General features: G+C 39.6%; 2 protein-coding genes across 14 annotated transcripts in view; both read left to right on the forward strand.

Annotated features, from left to right (window-relative positions):
- Window positions 1-24,196, forward strand: part of sei (potassium voltage-gated channel seizure) — a 380,532-nt gene that overhangs the window by 218,737 nt on the left and 137,599 nt on the right. The window lies entirely within an intron of this gene.
- LOC140223787 (uncharacterized) lies at window positions 5,787-13,325 on the forward strand. The gene is made up of 2 exons (XM_072300968.1): window positions 5,787-6,024; window positions 12,678-13,325. Exon 2 carries the CDS (start codon window positions 12,924-12,926, stop codon window positions 13,323-13,325), a length of 402 nt encoding a protein of 133 aa, XP_072157069.1. The 5' UTR covers window positions 5,787-6,024; window positions 12,678-12,923.

Below are 24,196 nucleotides of genomic sequence, written 5' to 3' on the forward strand. Positions count from 1 at the left end.
TCTGCAAGGACCCCATTAGGTTAACAAGGAATGAAATTATGTCGTTAGTTTCGGAGCTTCAACGTCAGCTCATCATTAATTGGCTGGTAACTCGTGCGGTTTCCAATTACGCCCAACCCATATCCACCTCTCTGACTACCCGCAATAACAGGAGCCTTTAGCCCTAACTCGATTTTCCTCGCATTTTCGTTGTTCTTCCATTTCACTCACCGGATTAAATTCGGACAGGAACTTCGTATAATTAATCCGCCTACAGTTCAGTGTAGAATATACCGTGTAGAGCCTCGAGTGTAAACAAATCACAATATTATACAATGGAGAATTTGCACACAAAATTTTTATCGCTTCATCTGAGAGTGCTTGATGAGCTGAGATCACAGTATTTTTTTTATTTTTTTTCTGACATTGGAAATTGGAGAAAAATAGATTTAAAAGTGAGAAAATTTGCCGCCTTGTGACGTCATCTGGCAGCATTATCCATTTAAACACATGCATTTTAGCAGATTCGGTTATTTTGTCATATTTCCTCCAATTATTGTCCTATTTGGAAACCAAGGATATCCTCGTACTCAGTTTTCCTAGCAGTATCCTTTTGAAGATTAAATTCATAAAATTTAAAACATCTGCAAATTTCCTATTGAAGTTAAGTAAAAATCGTACGACGATCTCAATTAGATCGAGACAAGTCGTAACAAAGTCACATTTTAAGGTGCATTAACGATTGGTGTCTCCAACACTGGAGTGTTTCATCTTGATCTCTTGTAAATTCAATACCGACATCCGTGGAGCACGAGGATTTGCACTAAAACTAGTGACGTAGCGTGCTCTGGGATTTATCGATTGATCTATTATTTAATCCCATGAAAACGAATCGAAAAACAGGGTGTTCGCTACGAACACCTTAGTAATAGATTCTTTACGGTAGCTTCAAGTGAAGAAATGTCGATGATCGATCATTCACGGCTCGTCACTCATTAAAGCGTTGATATTTGCCTTTAACCAATAAAGTGAAATAGTTTCTTTAATTTTAAAAATTAATGTTGCGAATTGAAATTAATTTACTACGTCATACGGGGAAAAATCCTTTGAGCACACTATGGTGGAATCGTATACCAATGGCTAGAAAATTCATTTCCATCAATCAGAAACCCGCTTTCATTCAGAGATTTTATTCTTGATTCAAAGTAAAATCTTCTTGGCGGCATAATCAAGAATGTTTCTGCCTACATCGAGTCACTTTTCTCTCTAATGAAGTTCAAAAATTATGCTAAACGTTATTAAGTACGGTTGCTATGAATTGGTTGGTTTTTGGACTACTGCTCTCCTTTTGTGCCGTAGTATCTTGATGTATTATGCGAGGAAGGCTCCGCACTCGTAAATGATGCCTGTCATTCTTAATATGTTGGAGCGTCTTCATTTTTGTTTGATACTATGCAAAACCTCCGTTGTGAAATAGTTGCTTCAAGCGCTGTGGCAAGCTGCGGACGGCGCGGCGGGTGGCCGGCCAGCGTGTTGGCGCCTACAAACCTAAGTGGATACTTCAAGCATTACGCAATGCGTGAAGTATCCTCTTAGGTTTGCCAGGCGCCAGTGCGCTTTTCGCGTTGGCAGCACGCCACTCCGCTCTGTGTTCGGCTCTAATGTTTAAACTCGTGGAATCAGCGTTTTTTAACTCATGATTTGAAATGTTTGCGCACTCTGCATGGATTATTCTCATTTAAATTGATGAAAAAAAATGTATTAAAAGAAAATATAATGGGTGTTTTGTAAATTTTAAAGTAGATCCGTGTGAAATTTAATGATTTCGAAAGCTCTTTGATTTTTTTTATTTATATTTAGCGCTTTTACTGTGCTGCAGCGTGGTATAAACGCAACCAAACGCTCGAAATAGGACGTATTTGATTCTAAAAGAGTGATGGGTTACAACCAAAGATTGCGTGCTTCTTGGTTTTTTCCTCCCTGATTCATTTTTGTATGGTTTATTTTAACACAACTACTGCTCATTGAGATTCATATCGATGCCATCGCTCAAAATAGGTTTTACAAATGTTTGCCACGTTTTAAAAACGTAAAATGCCTAAAATGAAGTAATATTTTCATTAAATATGAAAAAAGGTATGTACAACGTATATTTTACATCGAAACTTTTAAGGATGGAAATAAAACCAAATATTCACGAATGACAATTTGAAAAGATGATCAAAAGAAGATAGTAACATTTTATTTAAAAAATAAGTTACTATAACAACAAAATATTCTCTCTTAATTGTCTCAATCCAATGTAATTTTACGTACGGACTGCAATAGAACGCTTGGACCAAGTTAGTGTTGCTTATTTTTTGCGTGGACGTAAACTACCAGCAAAGCAGGTGCGCGGACAAAAAATCGTCGACAAAATGCCCTGAAATCCTCCCTATGATTGGACTCAAATGGTATGTTAGCACCAACACATCGTTTTGGTTGGATTCCCAGAGTCTTTGCTGGTACAGACCACACAACATCGAACACAACGGGAAACACAACATGTGTCTCTAGCAACCAAACATTTGTATCAGAGAATAAAATGTTCAAATAAACCCACAATGGTTGTGGGACAATCAGATTTAACCTAACCCAACCTAGCCTACCCTAACCTAACCCATTTTCATGGTCATAAGGATGCTTTTTTATTAAAATTTTCGGTTGTGGGGTCACAAAGCATGGCTCCACAACCTAAAGCAAATCATACGCTGAGGCCCTTCAACCATTGGTCTATGATCCCACCATAGTGCGTTCAAAGGATTTCTTCCCCTACGGCGTGGTTTATTAATGTCAATTCGCAACATTGATATTTAAAGTTAAATAAAGTATTTCACAGGCAAATATCAACGCTTCAATCAGTGAAGAAGTGTGAATGATCGATTATCGATATTTTTCCATTTGAAGCTACAGTGAAGAATCGATTATTAAGGTGTTCGTAGCGAACACCCTGTTTATCGATCCTTCTCCATAGGTTTAAATGGCAGATCGATCGATAAATCTCAGAGCACGCAACGTCACTGGTTTTGATGCAACTCCTCGTGCTCCACGGATGTTCGTGTTGTGTTTCCAGAAATTGAAGGCGCGTTAGATTTTTCTAATACATACTTTGATGCATTGTTACATCGTGCTGTGTCGCGATTTACCAAGTTGCCGGCAAGATATTGCATAGGGAGCATTTACTGAAAATTCAACGGAGAAATTCGATAGTTATATTCTCGATGTACCTCAGCGAGTCTCGGAAATCGAAAACTTATCTCGGTGCAAAGTCCTGTGCGGCCGCAAAATTAGCTGTGTAGCATCAATTACGGAGGAAAATTAACGGAACCTTTAGGGTAGTTTCTCTCAGCCTAGAAAAGCTTTTCCTAGAATAATTATTCGTCAAAAATATCTTAATCTGAAGACCTATTTTTCATTCAAGATTCATCTCGTTAATTCGTGTTCTAGATCTGTAAAACTCATTAAAGGAGGAAAAATAAAGTTATTGCTCCGAATGCCGACCAGCTCTCTTTTATTACATTAATTAAGGCGAACGGAATTAACGTGTGTAATGATAATGGAAAGGATGATGCCGGTCATAATGCTAAGGATGTAAATTTTATTTTATTTTTAAAAGATGCGCCAACACCTTTTGTTGTTTGAACCTCTTTTGAGGTTTTATACTCACTGCAAATTCACACCGAACGCACCTCACTCGTTGTCTTGGAATATTCCATAATCATTTATACTTTGATAACCTGAATGGAGAATTTGCACGCAATTTTTTTATTGCTTCATCTGAAAGTGCCTAATGAGCTGAGTTCGCAATATTTTTCATAATTTTTTTCTGACAAGGGAAATTGGAGAAAAATTGATTTAAAAGTGAGAAAATGTGCCGCCTTGTGACGTCATCTGGCGGCATTTCCCATTTAAACACATGTATTCTAGCAGAATCGGTTATTTTGTCATATCTCCTCTAATAATTGCTCAATTTATGAATCAAGGGTATCTTCGTGTTCAGTTCACTCAAAGGATTCCACTTAAACAGGAAATTCATCAAATTTCAGACCCTTGCAAATTCTCCATTATCCTTTTTACGTAACAAAGTCTCAAAGACAATATACTTTTAGCAGTTAAATCGGGCGATGAAAAAGAAGGTTAGTCTTAAACAACATTGGACTCATATTTCTATCTAGAGTCACACTTTTTCTGTAAGTATCACTTATATTTCTCTCGAAATACCCAGGCCAGGTTTCTTTACATCGGATACTAAGAAGCTCATCAAAGCCCTGAATCTCTACTAAACCAATCAAAGGGGGGCACAGACATGGCAATGCTCTCTGATTGTTGTCCGCCGAAAGTCATTTTGCCTACCTAGTCAATCGAAGATGAATTTGTTCACAGGAATGCACATACATCTCTAGTTTGCAATCAGAGGAAGGCACATAACATGTCAATAATCTCGGGCCTTATTGCCCCTCGTTAGAAGTGTGTTGCCTACTCAGTCAATTTAAGGCGAGCTCGTTCACAGAAATGCACAGATTTCTAGCCAGGAATCAGAAAGTGGCACAGACATGGAAATATACTTTTTCAATTGCTGTTCGTTGGATGAAGTCGTTTTGCCTACCTGGTCAATTGAATGCGAATTTATTAACAGGAATGCACAGCTTCCGAGCAAGGAATCTAAGAGCGCGGCACAGACGTGGCAGTACTTTCTGCCTTTATTGCTACCCTTTGGAAGATTTTTTGCCTACTCAGTCAATTTAAGGCGAATAATTCGTTCAAATGAATACACAGACTCCCTGTGAGAGTGGCACAGATAGATACTCGGTAAATTCTAAAATTCTCTCTATTGCTGTTCGTTGAAAGTCATTTTGCCTTCCTAGTTAATTGAACAATTTTATGTAAGGTCCTCAAGGTGAGCGCTCAGGCTCTTTGCCATGAATCAGAGAGAAATATAGATGAATCAGTTGTTTTCAAAGAGAAACAGGTCCATGGTCCATTCCTCGTCGAGTCAGTTGGCATGTCCTCTTATGCAAGCAAAGGCTCATGCAAAACGGGTTTGTTCCCTTTTAAAACAACTGATTCAGATATGGCAACACTCTCCCTACCGCTGTGCGTTGCCAAATATATTCGTAAAAGGAACACACAATTTCCTAGCTGTTAATATTCAACATTATAGAAAGTCGCTTTTTGGACGAATCTCAATATTTTTAGCTGATCTACAATAATCAAGCATCAAAACACGATTCTGTGACCAGCGCAACTGACCCCATTCACCGATTCCTAGCCAAGAATGAAGGGGTGACTCAGAGATGGCAACACTCTCCGTACCGCTGCTCGTTGGCAGCCGTATTGCCTACCTATTCAATTGAAGGCGAATTCATTAATAGGAATGCACAATTCCCCAGCTAGAAATCGGAGAGCGGTACAGATATGGCAATACTTTCCCTGCGTAGATACATGGCTAGGATTATTGAAAGTGCGAATTGGGTAAAATATATCGTCACGCTCGATAGCATCAATAGCCGGCGTGCGGAAAAAGCCATTGGGAGCTCTGCAGGAGGAATTAATCATATTAGCCGGAGTGGAGCCCTCGATTTTCGGCTAATCGTTATCTGTTAAACGGGCCTGAAACTGAGGGCACATCGCGAAGGGATGAGGGCCCGACAGGTACTAATTTTATTTCGAAAGGGATCGGGGTGGCGGGCGTAACTCCGCCTGCGCGCGCAGCTCGGCGGGGTCGAAATCCAGCTCGGAGCGTGCGAGTACCAGTCACCCTGGCCGTAAGCTGGATTTTGGTCCGTCGCGCGCTTCCACCGCCGTTTTTTTCTACTCGTTTTTCATCAATTTCACCGTTTTCCTCCCGATTTTCACGTTCTCGCTAGTGTTTATTCCGTCATCGCTCCGATTTTACACCCTGTGCGATTTCCGTTTCGTTTTTTCTACCCGAACGCTTTGTCACGCTTTTGTACCCGACGCGCTTAACCGCAACGCTGCTCAGATTCCAACCCCGTAACGACAATCGTACGAGCCCATTTTTTACACCGATATCAGATCGTTTCCTTTGGGAAAATTTGTGATGAAGCGTGTTTTTTCTTAAATTTTGGTTTTTGGAATGAACCTTACTACAAAATCTAACCATCCAGCTAGTCCTGACGCGTAAGATGTGAGCTAGTACTCCACTACGGAGACATCACCAGTTTGATTACGTTTGGATATTCGCCCATTTTTAATACAATTTTGGTTTTTTGCTGCAAAACTCTACCCAGTAATATTTAGGCTCTGCATTTATTGTCGGTGTGCCTAAACATATAGTGTCAGAACTAGAAATTTTGACCTAGGTGACCTTGTTTGATTCTGTATGATTTGGGCTAGTTTTCCAATACGTGACCAATTTTAACTCGATTAGCTTCGGCTATTCGAGGCTTGTTTGAGGCTCAATTGTGGCTTGTTTTTGCGAAATGTAATGTTCGGGAATTATTTCGTTCCAGCATTTTCTTGGTTTTTGTGACTAAACTTAGCATGTGTTAACCAGTAATTTCGACAAAGGCGCACATTTTTGATTCCGTTGGATTTGAGCTGGCCCTTCTCTAGCCTCTTTCAACTCGATCAAATTTGGCTACACTCTCATTTTTAACTTCAATGGCTTGTTTTTGCGAAAGAAACCTGCTCAATGGAGCATTTGAGGATCTTTCTATTTCTGCATTTTTTGGTTTTTGTGACATCGGGGCGTGAAAAAACCACTAATCTTGGCTCAGGCGCTCCCTCGCAGTGAAATCAATTTTAATTTGGCCCATGCGTGGAGTAACGTGTGACATTGGATAGATCGGAACGCCCCTGAAGACCAAAAATTTATCCCTGGAAACGCTTCAAATGCAAAGTTTTCTCATTTGCTTTGTCACCTCAACCATGGTTTCAATCTTAATGGCTATCAAACCTATCCCTATCGTTTTATTAACACTCTTCATAATCGGTATTCGCTTCTAAACCCTGGTGTGCAAGAATGGTGTATGAAGGAGGACGCAGATTATTGAATGGCGACATCTTGTTTGTGCTGTCGTTGAATAATACTGGCCCGGAGGTGTAAACAAGCAGGAAGCTCCAACGCATTGGCGTCGGAGAGCGGCTCTGGGGGCAGTAGTTGTAGTCAAGAATGAGGGCCTAGACACATTTTGTCATTGATGTACAATCCGACAACTGTCGATTCATGTTTTGTAACTTAGCAGATTTACGTAGCCGGTGTATAAATGTGTATTGGGCTTTGATATGGCGAATACATGGCATTATCACTTGTTGTATACTTTTAATTTTGAAAGCTCTTTGGAGGTCCGCTTCCTAAAAAATCTCTGGTTGATAAGTCGTTTAGCGAGGCTGCAAAAAATTTGCATTTTTATATCTGAAAGTGTAGGTATTGGTTTTTTGTATAATTGTTTTTTTGGATTCCTGGAAAAGTAACGCATACTTCTATAATTTAGGACTGAGTCAGGGAAATATAAGGTTCGTTAAATAGTAAATATTCCTAGTACCGTGTGACACTATTGTTAACGAAAAGTTTTTGCAACTTGTCAAAGAGGTTGTTGAATGATCTTCGAATAACTTTTGCTGAGCTAGAGGTAATGGTTCTATCTGCAGCTCGTGGACTTCTGTACGATATTGTCCAGAATCATCTAAATTTTCAAAAATGTCCGCTTGTTCGATACCCAATTTGCTCATTCATGCATACAAGGAGAAGCGCATGAAAGCTTTAGCAGACATTTTGGAGATGAATCAAGAATTAGATGAAGAATTTATGACTTAAATCACGGCACCTTAATCACGGGATGACCTTAATTACGGCAACTATTTATTGTCCATGAGATGCAGATGGTTCCATTTCCCTAGCTCATCAAAAGGTATTCGAAGATCAATTTCATCAGCCACCCGTACGAACCACGTTTCTAGTGACCCGTACTTGCTTCGCACGTATGAAACATACAATCAGAGAAAACAGAATTCATCTTACAATAATCAATAATCAGTAGGACATGAATCGTTGCGATGTATAATACGACATTATAATGCGGCATTACTATTGTAATTCATTTTAATGTTTAGGGGCATTATAAATCATTATTGCCACGTCGGAATGAAATGTTGTAGACTGAATTGAAAAGCATGTTGGCAAAATTTATTATAAAAATAGTATAACATGTAGGTACATAACATAAAGGTAATACAAATTAAATGATTAGAGCGTGTATATTTCATTACATTATAGGTATATTACAATCATTTTTGTCATTGTTGGAAATTTTGATAGTTTGAATTTTGATAGTTGATAGTTGATAGTTTGAGAGTTGAAAATTTGGTTATTTTATTTAGTTAAGGTGATTCGATAGACGCCATATTTTGTGTCAGAATGGCATGCGACTTTTCCATCAATTGGTTCCATTTTTTCATTTACTCATCATTTTTCTCCAATTTTAAGTTTCGCAATTCTGTTTTCAGGAGACTAAAGCACTCACTTATCAATTTGTATATTTATATTGAGTTAAGGGTAGAGACGTATTCCTCACCGGAATTGAGGAATGGAGGTGTTACAGTATGTCCGGCATTAGGTTCCATTTCGACATCAGCGACGATCAACGCTGCGATACTGGAAGCCAGTCTTCCGATATTAAATCCCTAGCGGGGAAGAAAAAAAATGCCTAGATTTCGCTAAAAATCCCTAAATCCCCAGATTTGCTCAAATATACTTAAAAAATCCCTAGATTTTGCAAAAAGCGCCATTTTTTTATGAAGAATCATGATGTCATTCGATGTAGCGATTTGCAATATTTATATCTGATTGGCTCGTTTGAATTTTGGCGCTCTCTGAAAGCAGTGCTAATCCAGACCAATAAAATGAAAGAATATTAGTTGATTTCTTATTATTAACAGGTTGAATGCAGTTGAATGTCAAGTACATCGAAGGACACAATCGTTTTAATTTCCGGCTTATTTGCGGGGAAAATAGTGTTGCCAAAAAGGCCTACAAAATATAGATGAAAAAATGTTTTCGATTGTCGAAGCTATAATTGAGGTTAAAAAGTTGATTTTTGGTAACTTTACCTCATCAAAAAAAAAATCCCTAGATTTCCTGAAAAATCCCTAAATCCCTGGAAATTCCGGAAAATCCCTAAATCTAGGAATAAACCCTTAGACATCGGATGGCTGTTGGAAGCATTAGAGTCAACATTTGAAACGCTGCTGCAGAATTTGCCGGGAGTATAATCGAGTGTTGAAAGTCAGTAGAATTGAACAATGTAATAATTGCTTTCCGAAATAAGCGTTATAATAAAAAAACAACGAATCTGAACTGTTAATACTGGAACACACCTTCTGTAAATGTACCTTGCGAGAGATAAGTAAAAAAATAGATGTACTGGAGGAGAAGTGCTTCTCCACAGAGTTTGCAGAAGGAAAAAAAATGCCCAAATTTACTTACTTCAGCATTTTCGGCAAAATCACTGCAATTTCCGAACCTTTTTCTGGCCAGGGGCCAAAATTAAATGATTATGAAGGGCCACTTAGATGTTGTAGATAAAAATAGGACTGTTGAAAAAGTCGCCGTTTTCAATAAATATGTTCCCGGAATGGAAGAGTTAGGTTAAAAAATTTAGAGTTAAAAAATTCCCAGGAGCCGAGTGCCGTAGGTTAAGGGCCCGTTCGCCAAAACTAATCGGAACTGTATGAATGAATTGCTCCTTTTAAAAATCAAAACAATATCGAATTGCGATATATTACACAGTTAAGATAGGGCTATGTCCTGTCGTAAGCGGCGACATACAGTCGATATCATTTCAATAATCGCCCCAATGGCCACGATAGTTGTTAGACGTTTACGGTTTCCCTGGTAACCTTTGTTTGCTATCAGCTGATATCGAGTAAATGACTAGGAAGCTCCAACCCAGTGGTTAAAGCTTCCTTAACCGCGAAAACTTTCAAATTCAAATTTTCAAATTTTGAACGTAAAGTACATTTTTTCCATCACGAGATAAAAGCACAAACAAGTTTTGAATTGTTGACTGTATCACCATGATTCCAAAAATACAATACACAACATAGCATTGACTAACAATAAAACAGTATGCAATAAAATAAAGTCATGACAAGGAACATAGCCGAAAATGGCGCCGATTCCCATCAACCAACGCGCGGTCTCTACAATGTAACATGCTGCATTGATACTCCCCAGCTGGGACCGTCCGGAATAGCAGCTCTAGTGCAAGCACCAGAGCCGCTAAAAATGAGGAGGTCCACCCCTGACTACGCTATAACTCATACCCCATTAAGCGGAATATGGTTGTTTTGACTAGTCTCAGTGCCTCACTTCCTCCTCAAACTCCTATTCGGAATACCACCAGAACTTCATGTCCTGGAATTTTCGTTGTCTTCGAGTTTTCCCTTAAAATTAGGAATTTTTATAAAATTTATCCGATTTATACTTTATTAGTGCCTCTGTTGTAAATTGCCTGCCGATTATGAATACCTAATGAGTCTATTGCTTCCCCACCACTCGCCAGACCCAATAAGTGAAAACACGTTTCCTGCGGATTGATAATTAAAATTGTTAGACAAAGCGATAGACGAAGAAGATATAGGGAGTATGGAGCGATCATACTTGTTGAAATGGGTGGTTTCTACAGACATGGGGCCGTGGACAAGGACCAACTATAGGATCTCTCCCTATACAGGGGTTGCCGTCAGTCAGTCTATTACCCACCTCCTTTGTCCATTGCAACCTCCCACTTCCATCAATATGATCCCTCCATACCCCTTTTATCTTCTTTGTCTGTCGCTTTGTCTATCAATTTCAATGATCAGATGATTAATTTTGAATTTGAGAGTTGACTCTCAGAGACCGAACTTGCGCAATTTTTAGAATCTCTTTTTTTATTGTCTTTTAAATCCCCAAGAGAGATTCCAAAATATTGAAACTAGAAGTATCCTGTCTTTCGTATCTTTTTTTACATCTTGGCGTGTCCAGAAAATAGCCTTCGAATAATTGAAACAAGCAGGAAGCTCCAACGCATTGGCGTCGGAGAGCGGCTCTGGGGCAGTAGTTGTAGTCAAGAATGAGGGCCTAGACACATTTTGTCATTGATGTACAATCCGACAACTGTCGATTCAATCAACGAAAACGATTCAAACTGTCGAATCGCCCCAATGGCCACGATAGTTGTTAGACGTTTACGGTTTCCCTGGTAACCTTTGTTTGCTATCAGCTGATATCAAGTAATATGACTAGGAAGCTCCAACCCAGTGGTTAAAGCTTCCTTAACCGCGAAAACTTTAAAATTCAAATTTTCAAATTTTGAACGTAAAGTACATTTTTTCCATCACGAGATAAAAGCACAAACAAGTTTTGAATTGTTGACTGTATCACCATGATTCCAAAAATACAATACACAACATAGCATTGACTAACAATAAAACAGTATGCAATAAAATAAAGTCATGACAAGGAACATAGCCGAAAATGGCGCCGATTCCCATCAACCAACGCGCGGTCTCTACAATGTTACATGGCCCATTGATACTCCCCAGCTGGGACCGTCCGGAATAGCAGCTCTAGTGCAAGCACCAGAGCCGCTAAAATGTGAAAAAATGCAATAGAATATGAACTTCAAGGTTCCCCAGATTCTTCCCAAAAGTGAGAAATGTTTCATGTTTTCCTTCACAGCCTGTAGGTTTTTGCAGTTTTTGGTTCCTTCGATTTTTTCGACCGTTTTCAACCCTTCGGCCAAGCCACTTTTTTATCCGTTGAATTTAACGTTGTGGGCAAGTGATAAAGCTCGGTAAAATATAAGCTCTACTGGATCCTCTAAGATCTTCTGGATTTTTCTGTGGACTGAGAAATATCTCCGCCATAATATCAGACTTTGCCAGACTTTTTTCCCTCACCATTTCTTGCATTTTTTCCACCTCTTCTTTTCATGTATGTCTCTTGACCCGTAAAACAGAGAGTAATGAAACATAAACTCTACAAAAATATTTTTTTCTACAAAACTGACAGGTCTTCCGCAAAACCTTGAGAACCATTATCTCTTCCGGAGTTTTCTTACTTTTTTCCAACGCCATCGGAAAATCTTCGTTGATTCTTGACAATTTTTGCATTTCTTCCGCCTTTTCTTCTCTTAGTTATGGTCTTACCTGCTCCGTAGAAAGTGATCAAGTAAATACTTCTAGGAAGTGACGCAACCCAAAGAAATATGGATTCAAAGATTTTTCTACAGAACTGACAAATATTCCATTTTTCTACCAAACTGACAATTTTTACGCAAAACCTTGAGTATTATCATTTCTACCGGATTTCTCTTGCTTTTTCCCAACGCCACATAGTGGATCGAGTTAATTAGAGAGGTCGGACATGAAATTTTTGACCACAACATCAAATTTTGATGTTTATTTTGTTTCATTTTAAATTTTAAGGGGTGCTTCTAGAAGGAAACTTCACGAGGAAACCGATGAAACCACTTCTAAAACCTCAAAGTTTTGTATAAATGGAGTTATAAGCGTTTAAAGTTTCCAAATTTTGTTCGACTTCTCCTATTGGCTCGATCCACTGTACGTCATCGGAAAGTCTTGCTCATTTTTTTAAAACGTTTCGCATTTTCTTCGTCTATTTTTTTCTTAGTTATGTGCTTTGTCCGTAGAAAGTGAAGAAGTAAATAATTCTAGGAAGTGAGAAAAAACCCAATAAAACATGGACTCTACGATTCTTCTCTAGAAGTGATCAGAACCCAGAGATTGGATATTTTTTCGGGATTTCGCCCTCTGGTTTTCGGATGTGCCCCGGGACTGTCGCGGACTCGAGTCTGGCGACAGGTGGAACGTCGTTCGGGGGACTCGGGCGGTGAGGTTGTTGATATCGCGGGGCGGGGGAGTAGTATGCGCTCGTTATGGACATTCCGATAATCACGGCCGACGGATGTGAGGAGAGCGAGTCCGAGCGGAAGCTCCTCGAGAAGGGCCACGAAGATGCGGAGCCGGAGAGGGACAGGGACGAGGGCGGCGGCGGGGGCGGGGGCGCGGGTGCCAGCGGGAAGCCCGAGAAGAAGTGCTCCTTGATCGTGAGCGCCGAGTCCCGGCCCAAGTTCAAATGGTCCAGTCTCCGGGAGCACAAGACCCACGGCCACGCCACCACCACCTCCTGCACCAAGACCGTCTCGGCCAACGGCGGCCTCTCGCTCAACCCCCAGGTCCAGGTCTCCCAGAACCTCAATAATAAGGTACCAAACTTCTCTCCTTTCAACTACAACTGGATTGCATTTTGCAAAAAGGAAACACTAGCATTGCAATGATGCTAGGATTGTGCAACTTCATCTTTTGCAATGAAATTGCGGAAATCGTGAAAAACTACGAAATTTAGACGGTAATTTTTGTCTTAAATTTACAGTTTTCAGCGAGTAAAATGGAAACTATTAATGGATAATCGGGTTTTTCCTCCAAGACAAAAGAAGTTGCACAATCTTAGCAACATTGCAATGCTTGTGGTTCCTTTTTGCAAAATGCAATCCAACTAGAGTTGTTTCATACGGACAGTATGGACAACTCGAAAATTTGGAGGTTAGCCGGCCAGGTTGGCCTTGTGGTCAGCGCGTCTGAACCTAGACCAATAGGTCTGAGGTTCGAACCCCAGTAGAGGCGTCAAATTTTCACGGAACTGACGAGTAGATCTTCAGGAACAGATTCAACTCGGCCTTAATCCCTGAAAATGTGAAAGCCGGAGCATGGATATGCCAAAAATCCCCCTGATGTCTACCGACAATAAAAAATAATCTCTACGTTAAAATATTGTCTATAAATGGCTGTAGATTTCTGAAATGCAATTATTATATACTGGTGTCAGTGTATGTTAGAGAGACCTCAGGTCCAGACATCAGCGTATCGCGCCCCCACTATAAAATCGAGTTTCTCAAAGAAGCAACTCATATTCGGCAGAGTACCCATATGAGAAGAGTATGGACTTTTCTGTAATTTTGCAGGTCAGGTTGTGGAGCTCTTAGTGTCCAAAAGAGCAGCCAACCTATGAACGCCAATTTCCAGAATGATTATAAAACGTTGTTTGCAAAGCACATTATTTGTGTTAGATTTTTCATAGATTTACCCGATTTTGCGGAGGTACGCTCATTTATGAACATTCATGGTTTTATATTGGAATTAGAGGATTGACACTGGTATTTTTTTTGAATTTTTTGTGTTTGAAGGTTGGCGGCCTTTTTGGGCCCTAAAAGCTTTATATTTCGACTTGTGCTTTCTTTCCCTAAATAGGTATTCTGTTCTGCTGCAAACAGGAGCTCCAGGACAAGGTTCCTTCACTTAAATTCTAAATTACCCACTTATTGTTGTAGCCTTTCAACTTGTCTTCTATACTGCCGTGCTAAGTAAGAACGCCGTATGAACATTCGAGAGTTGCCAAATTTCCTTCGATAAAATGTTTATCTTTTAGGAAAGTCATGATTATTTTTTCTTGAAATTTTCAGAATCTTGGGGTAAAATTGTGAACTAAATCATTTGAAAAATTGGGAGGAAAATATTCGTAAATTTACGAGGAAATTCGCGTTTTATCAAAGGAAATTTGTCAAATCTCGAATGTTCATACGGCGTTCTTCCTCAGCATGGCAGTATACTGAGATATTTCCGTATAGTGACACGTTGCCAAACAGTGCACAGTGCGCAAACGTCGTCGGTTTAATCAATGCGCATTTGATCTTTTCATTTATTGTGTGCAAATATTCTCGGTACAAAAAATTCCCACAAACGCTGTATTCGGTTTTCTGTGTTAAGCCATTTTGCGAGGGGGAAAAAATCGAAAAAACTAAAATGGAGTTACGGTGTTTCTGCTTGAGGCGGGAGCATGGGACTCATCGCCCGCTGTCACCAAGTGACGAGCCGTCAAGAGCCGGCAATGGGGCGTGACTCCCGCGATACGGGAGAAAGCCGTAAGTCTATTCTAGGATGAGCCCGAGACACTTAAGAGCACGTGCTATCCGTAGCTCTCGCAGAAACGCACTTACAGCTCTTTACTGTAACACGTCAGGTGAGTTGTGCGCTCAACAAAAACTTCGCTACCCTAGTTTCCCCGTCTAGACCCTGCGTGTCAAGAGAGCTTTAAAATAATTGCAGAGCGGAGGCAAGAGGAGGCTCCAAAATTAATGGAATTTTCCCCTACCCTGTCAGTAGGAGGAAAAGTAAAAAATTTCCTCGCGGCAATTACAGTGTCACCTGGTCATGACGGAATCTCACCAGAGGGAGAGGAAGGGAAGGGGTGATTAGCAGCGAGTCTTGCAAGTTGGCAACGTTGTTTTGCCTTCATTTAAATTTTTTAAAAATGGATTCTAGGTCAGGAGTAAGGAGAAAAGCAGAAAAAGCCTTCTCGGTAATTACGATGTCATCTGGTCATGACGGAATCGCACTAGGTGGAGGGGAAGAGGAGGGGCGAATATCAGCGAGTCTGGCAAGTGAGCAACACTGTTTTGCTTACATTTAAATGTATGTAAAAATCGATTTTAGATGCGAGGAGGAAGGAAAAAAGTAAAAAATGCCTTACAGCAATAATTACAATGTCATCTGCAGGTTATGACAGAATCTCGCCAGGGGGAAGAAAGAGGCGGTAAGTTGGGACGGCGTATTGCAATATGGCAATTCTGTTTTTCTTCCATTTAAATGTATGTAAAACGATCGATTCTTAGTGAGGCAGCCTCCCTTGCCCAGAATCGATATTTATACGGAGGGAAACAAGATGCGAGAATCTTCTCCGTTTCTGGCATCGTATGAAAAAAGTGAAATCGAATTAGCGACGGTCTTTTACCATTACAAGACGTTGCATCAATATCGAAAATTGGAATTTGCTAAAATAGTGTACTATCACTGATTTTGATCAATTAATTAACACTGATTTGGATCACAGATTTTGTAACACAGATCAAAAATTTCAGTTCGGATCTTCATTATCGATGCAATGTACCGTTGCAATATTGTTTTCTATCTCACGAACAATGGTGTTTAAATGTTGGTGCAGTATGTTTTTCCAAGTTTGCTGGGGATTTGGAGATATTGAAGCATTATTGAGACAGTATCGCTTCGCATAGTTTGTATTCTACTACCTCTTGGTTTGAAAATATTTGAACATTTTTTGAGAGAGTTCTTATTTGTCCTCCGTCGAAAGCACTGATTTTGTATTAAAATGTGGAAAAACCACTCTCCTGAAGAATTTCTTCTTCACACATTCATATGTATGGCATTTTTGAGCTTTGAAAGGTTTAATTTTGAATCCTGAAATACGTAATTCCATCCAGTGGTCTTAAGAAGAGTAATCAAATCCCTTACCCACCGTGGTTTTTTACCCCCTCTCCACTTTTTGATGTTTGGCGGGGAGGGGGCGCCACATTTGCTTTTTGCGAGGATGACAATTTACCCATGAGACAGCCCTGCAGAGAGGAAATCTCTTCTCTGCCATAAAAAGTAATCCCCTTTCGCTGATTCCACCCGAGATGATTGCAGAAAATTTGTGTTTTCTTGGCAACCCACTAGCCGAACTTAAAAACTTAAGCTTGTTGCAAAGCTGAAAGTGTTTCCGTCGCGGGTTGCTCTTTGTTTCGAGGGATCTTAGTCGCCGGGAAAAGAAATAGGGAAACTCGCTTTAAAGTCCACCCTCATAGTTTAGTGCTGGAGTGGCTCCAGCTCTCTACTTTTTTATTTTGCCGCACTACTCCCGCGACAATTTGCGTCGCTGCGGAGGTTCAAAGTTGCCAAATTTTGCTTAAAAAGAGCTCTTTTCCACGCCTGGTTCAATGTTCAATATTGAGGACTAGGGCCTAACCGATAATTTTGACGAGAACGAGTTAGCGGCTTTGCCGCTTTCTTCAGTATTTAATACGCAAGCTGATGTTTTTCTTTTTTCCAATTCCTCATGGGAGTGCTGTAAATCCGCTGCAGTGTATGAAAAAAGTTCAAATCTAATCTTAAAATAATGAGAATGGCGGAGCTCCCTCTACGTTTTGCAAAATCGTCAGATTGCAGACAGACAGTATTATTCCTGAGCCATCCTTATGAAAAGTATATCACACAATTCGGGGACTTTGGTGAACTGTCAACCAGGCGGGTGGCTGATATACGGAAAGTCAGCAATTAATTTTGCAATATCATCCAACATCTTTCATCTTTAAGAGTTTCATTAAATACATTTTTAGGTGAGGAAAAACTCTAAATTCGTCAAATCATTGGCAAAGAAACATAAAACAATTTTGATTATTTAGAACTGATCACAAAACCCTGCGGTTTTCTACCAAAATGTGACTTTGCGATTTCTGTCTAGAAATCTGTCTTAGAATTTTCTTTATCGAGGACGTTATACTTCGAGAATTGGAGGTCCCTTAATCACTTTCAGCTCCTGATTCAGTTGAAGGACCACACAGACATGGCAGTGCTCTTCCTGCATGAATCAGTCAACGTTAATGTGCCAAAGAAATCAAATTTTACATGAGGAAATATACAAAGTTTACTTCAATGATTTTATCAGGCTTTAGTAGTATTTAAGTCAAACTTTCACTGTTTGGGGCTGATCTAGATTTTTTTTTATCAAATATATTTGTATTTTCGTCACCTATTAACCGAAAAATCCAAAAAAAAATTAGGAAGGCCAGGATCAGGATAATTGGAAGCATGCAGGAATAACCAGGATAAAAAAGTGAGTGTTCAACAAAAATACAACTCAGTGTGATGTTTTTCACTTTCGATCAGTTTAGACAAGTAGAGTCTTCTCATATCATCAAACTTTAGGTCAGCTTTTGAAACATCTAAATCTTACCTCTGATCGCTGCCAGTCTAGACTCCCCTTTCAATGTAAAGGTTGGTAATGACTGGTAAAGTTATGAATATTTTTCCTTGACATTTTCAGACTTATAACGCCAAATCACAAACCAAATTCTTTAAACAATTGGAAGAGACGTATTCACAAATTTTCTCGAAAATTAGTGCTTTGTCGAAAGAAACTTGGCCACGCTTGATGACTCATACGGCGTGTTTCTTTAGCACACCAGATCTAGGAACCCTTAGAGATCCTTTTTAGAGAGAGTTAAGAAAACGCGGCTCATGGATGTCAGAAACGGGAATAAAGATTACACAAATTGAACTGCTTTCGTAATCTTTGATCAACCCATTCCCGAATTCCTATCTCCTTTCCTTCTCTCATTCCGTTCGCTCCTTGCCGTGCCCCTAATTCCCCGGTCCATTCCCGTTTATAATCTTTGCAGTGGGTGAAAATGGGTAATGTTCATCGCATCCATGATATTGGACTACATGCTCAGCTATATAATGTTCGGTTGCTCATCACGTCCAAGATCTTGGAATCCATGCTCACTTTAATTGGGGATGATTTTTCCGAAAAATCGAAGTGAGCATAGCGTCCAAAATTGTGGAATGCACGTATTCTCTGACATCCATTTTTTCTGTGTTTATCTCTCATGAGTTGAGTTTTGATTTTTGTATTATGTTCACTTTATTTCACGTAAAATTATATAGAGGTTCATGCATTGGAGAATGTGATTTCGTTCTCAGTCTGATGTTCCACTAAATTTGTAGGAATCCGTCAAAACCCTCGAGTAAATTTTTGTACCATAAGTTTTTCTGAAAGATGTCTAGGTATAATTTCGGATCAAGTTAGATGGACTCTTGTGGCTCCTGAATAAGTAAATTTTTAACTTCAAAATTTCCATTTTCCTAATCTGTTTCTGACATGACCTAAGTGTTCATTTTTCATTTCAATCGAGTCGGAAGAAAGTTGGCAATATTAGGGTATTTATATTCCTTTATTTTGCTTCGGACGGCAGCGTGCTAGCAGCGCGTCCTGGAAACCCCACGTTCTTCAAAGAGGAGATTGCAATATCCGTTCCATCCGCAAAACTGTCCACACTGACCTTGTTTTTGTTCTTTTCGCTTACCAGACCGAGGTCACATGCTGTCACCACGACTCAAGGTGCCCAACTCAGAGACAGAATATCTCTCACATTTCTCCGCAAAAACTCCGAAAGGAAGCAGACACTAGAAAAAAAATTATTACTTTCCTGATTTAAAAAAAAAAAAAAAAAAAAAAAAAATTCTTCGGCTCAAAGAAATATATTTAAGTTGAACAAATTGTCTTGAAACCTTAATGAGAAAGTTCATCAATTCAAAGCATGATGTTTTTTTTGTCTGTTTCAGGTAAGGACTCTTCTTCTTGTGTGACCGTGATCATACATTATGTACCGTGAGTTTATTTTGCCATGTGGATTACGATTTATTTGATTGTTTTTCATTGCTTAATGTTATCTCATATTGTTTTTGTTGGAGCCATTGTAAATGAATGTGTCAAACATAGCAATCAGCGCAAATCTATACGTCGAATACAGCAACCATTGCAAATCTATGCGTCAAATGTAGCAATATCGCAAATCGATACGACTAAGATCGTAACGTAACCATCGCAAATTGATACGTCAAATGGACGTATTGATGCTAAAAGGAACTTTTGTCATGGGAACGGAGTTCCCCATGATATTACAATCGTTCCGTTGCTTTCGCTATGGGATTCCCTATACCTCTGCGACCTTGAGCGTTTCGCCCAGTCTCCGATTTTTGGTTGATTTTCCGATGTATCAAAAACCGTTGTATTTTTTAGCCAATCATGTCTCTACGTCAAGTTGTGTTGATTTCTAAAATTCGCTTTCAGCGAGTTTTTTTCCACTTGAGATGTCGTGTCTGACTGGTAAATCTGCGCAGAACCACGAAGTTCCGTTTTTAGGCAAATTCTTTTTTTTGGGAGGTTTTCATTGGCTATTTTTCGCCATCAGTTTTCTGTTCGTTGGTGCAAAAGATCGCCTACCTCGTTGCTCTTGAGAAGCCGCCATTATCCCACCTCAAATTTTAAACATAGATATAAAGAAATAATAACCATCGTACAAGGCGGAAAATTGTTCTGGAGGACCCGTTACGGATATATGAGCCAAAATCAGAACTCGATTGATGGATTTAATCCATGAATACAGAAATATTGCCTCAGTTTACTGCCGCGATAGCAAATGCAACCTGAGAAGAACCTTGTGACACATGAAAGCATAGGCAAACAATGTCTCACAGAGAAATGCACTTAATCCGCTGTCTTTTTACAGCAGTGGCCGGATGTCAAGGTCGTCTTTTGTGAAGCCCCGCTCAGCGTCCGAGATCACTTAACTGTTATCTTTTCTCTCAAGAATGAGTCGTCGAGATAGCTCGGATGTTTGAGACGCCAAGTCTAGCGCTTCGATACGCTTCCTTTTTGTTGCGAGCGGGGGTTCGAATCTCGTAGGGGACAGCTAATTTTTACTGGTTGTATTGAATGTTTTAGACCAATCATCTAACAATAATTAATACTTGGCAACTTAGGAAGCACATAGGTCCCTTATGATGCGTATTCGGGCATATGTGTAGAGTAAAAATATCATACGTAGGGTGTCCCAAAAGTACCGGGACTGGTTCTGTAACTTCAAAAGTAAGATAGATACAGACATGATTTTGGTCTCATTTTAAAGATCAACTCAATACCTATCGATTAAAACCAAGATCAGCTCAATCGAATAAAAATTGACCGAGTTATGACAATTTGAAATTAGTGAGGAAAGTTTACCCCTACGGTTTTTAGGAAGATTTTTCGCTTACCAGGATTCAAAAAGTTAATATTCGTATCCACTTTCCTCCGAATCTTCCATAATTTCCTTTTGCTTTTCAAAGTACCGTCCATCAAACCGGATGCACTTTTTCATGCGCTCTTGCCACTTATCCAACATTGTTTTCCTGAATTCTTCCTCTGGGATGGAGTTGAAGAAGTTTTGAATTGCATTCTGGATTTCGGTCTTCGATACGAATCTTCGTCCGCGAAGCTCCTTTTTAAGCGTGGGAAACATCCAAAAATCACATGGAGCCAAGTCAGCGCTATTAGGGGGATGAGGGATTGTTTCAACTCCATTTTTACTCATAAATTCACGTGTTAAGCTCGATGTGTGAGGCCGCGCATTGTCTTGATGGAGTATCCACGAAGCTTTCAAGTCCGACCGTTTCCGGGAAATGTGCATTCTCAACTCCTTTAGTACTTTGCAATAATACGCACTGTCAACTGTTGTGTTTGATGGTACAAAATGTTGATAAATGACACCTCGAAAATAAAAAAACACAATAAGCATCACTTTATCGGCCGACTTTTCGATTTACGGCGATGAAGAATCTTCCTTAAAAACCGTAGGCGTAAACTTTCCTCGCTGATTTCAAATTGCCATAACTCGGTCAATTTTTATCCGATTGAGCTGATCTTGGTTTTAATCGATAGGTATTGAGTTGATCTTTAAAATGAGATCAAGATCATGTCTGTATCTATCTTACTTTCGAAGTTACAGAACAAGTCCCGGTGCTTTTGGGACACCTTATGTATACTTTACGCCGAAAAAGCGAACCTGAAACTTAAATGCGTTAACTTCCGAAAACCATATAATAATCCAACGAAAATAAATAATTGGTACATAACAGCTTTCTTGTATGCAAAGAAAATAATTAAAAATGTTAAAAAAGAGATGTCAACACAAAATTACATAGCCCCTTCAATTCAGAAGATACTACAAACGAACTGTACCTTAACATTTTCATATCCCAGAAGCTAACGTTCCCATGACGAATATTGCCATCGCTAGCGATTGCAAAATCCAACTTGTTTGCTATTGGAACGATGGGGTGTTCTCGTTAGTTGAGGGTCATAAGAATGAATGGGGATTTTAAAGCGGCAGTGACGTCAAAGACAAGAAGCCGTCTCCGTCGTCGTTCTCGCTCGTTTTTAACTCATGAGCCCTGTCCATAACGCTTTTGTCGCATGTCCACGGCTCATCGAGTTAGCGCTCAGTCCCTTTTGATTCAATGTCAAATCCCGCTTTTCAATTTTCTCAAAAGGAACTCCATCCACTTTTACATTGTTTCTTATGCAGCTTCCACGAGCACACCCCATGCTTCCACTTGTACATAGTTCCATTTAGCATGAATACGTCCAAATGTTGCAAGAATGACGCAACCATTCTATAGAAGTTAATTCATCATTTCCTTAAATTAGTCCCTATAAGATTATGTTACTTCATCGATTCCTTATTCGAGTTTTACGGCACAAAGGCCCGCCTCTGGTGGACGGTTACACGGGGACTTTTCGGTGTTTTTCTTGTTTTCGCCGCAAAACGACCGGGAAAATTAATGGTCTCGCCAAGGCGTAAGACATGTCTGCAAGGACCCCATTAGGTTAACAAGGAATGAAATTATGTCGTTAGTTTCGGAGCTTCAACGTCAGCTCATCATTAATTGGCTGGTAACTCGTGCGGTTTCCAATTACGCCCAACCCATATCCACCTCTCTGACTACCCGCAATAACAGGAGCCTTTAGCCCTAACTCGATTTTCCTCGCATTTTCGTTGTTCTTCCATTTCACTCACCGGATTAAATTCGGACAGGAACTTCGTATAATTAATCCGCCTACGGTTCAGTGTAGAATATACCGTGTAGAGCGTCGAGTGTAAACAAATCACAATATTGTACAATGGAGAATTTGCACACAAAATTTTTATCGCTTCATCTGAGAGTGCTTAATGAGCTGAGATCAGAGTATTTTTTTTATTTTTTTTCTGACATTGGAAATTGGAGAAAAATAAATTTAAAAGTGAGACAATTTGCCGCCTTGTGACGTCATCTGGCGGCATTATCCATTTAAACACATGCATTTTAGCAGATTCGGTTATTTTGTCATATTTCCTCCAATTATTGTCCTATTTGGAAACCAAGGATATCCTCGTACTCAGTTTTCCTAGCAGTATCCTTTTGAAGATTAAATTCATAAAATTTAAAACATCTGCAAATTTCCTATTGAAGTTAAGTAAAAATCGTACGACGATCTCAATTAGATCGAGACAAGTCGTAACAAAGTCACATTTTAAGGTGCATTAACGATTGGTGTCTCCAACACTGGAGTGTTTCATCTTGATCTCTTGTAAATTCAATACCGACATCCGTGGAGCACGAGGATTTGCACTAAAACTAGTGACGTAGCGTGCTCTGGGATTATCGATGATCTATTATTTAATCCCATGAAAACGAATCGAAAAACAGGGTGTTCGCTACGAACACCTTAGTAATAGATTCTTTACGGTAGCTTCAAGTGAAGAAATGTCGATGATCGATCATTCACGGCTCGTCACTCATTAAAGCGTTGATATTTGCCTTTAACCAATAAAGTGAAATAGTTTCTTTAATTTTAAAAATTAATGTTGCGAATTGAAATTAATTTACTACGTCATACGGGGAAAAATCCTTTGAGCACACTATGGTGGAATCGTATACCAATGGCTAGAAAATTCATTTCCATCAATCAGAAACCCGCTTTCATTCAGAGATTTTATTCTTGATTCAAAGTAAAATCTTCTTGGCGGCATAATCAAGAATGTTTCTGCCTACATCGAGTCACTTTTCTCTCTAATGAAGTTCAAAAATTATGCTAAACGTTATTAAGTACGGTTGCTATGAATTGGTTGGTTTTTGGACTACTGCTCTCCTTTTGTGCCGTAGTATCTTGATGTATTATGCGAGGAAGGCTCCGTACTCGTAAATGATGCCTGTCATTCTTAATATGTTGGAGCGTCTTCATTTTTGTTTGATACTATGCAAAACCTCCGTTGTGAAATAGTTGCTTCAAGCGCTGTGGCAAGCTGCGGACGGCGCGGCGGGTGGCCGGCCAGCGTGTTGGCGCCTACAAACCTAAGTGGATACTTCAAGCATTGCGCAATGCGTGAAGTATCCTCTTAGGTTTGCCAGGCGCCAGTGCGCTTTTCGCGTTGGCAGCACGCCACTCCGCTCTGTGTTCGGCTCTAATGTTTAAACTCGTGGAATCAGCGTTTTTTAACTCATGATTTGAAATGTTTGCGCACTCTGCATGGATTATTCTCATTTAAATTGATGAAAAAAAATGTATTAAAAGAAAATATAATGGGTGTTTTGTAAATTTTAAAGTAGATCCGTGTGAAATTCAATGATTTCGAAAGCTCTTTGATTTTTTTTATTTATATTTAGCGCTTTTACTGTGCTGCAGCGTGGTATAAACGCAACCAAACGCTCGAAATAGGACGTATTTGATTCTAAA

This window comes from Bemisia tabaci, chromosome 5 (assembly GCF_918797505.1).
Source record: "Bemisia tabaci chromosome 5, PGI_BMITA_v3".
Lineage (NCBI taxonomy): Eukaryota > Metazoa > Arthropoda > Insecta > Hemiptera > Aleyrodidae > Bemisia > Bemisia tabaci.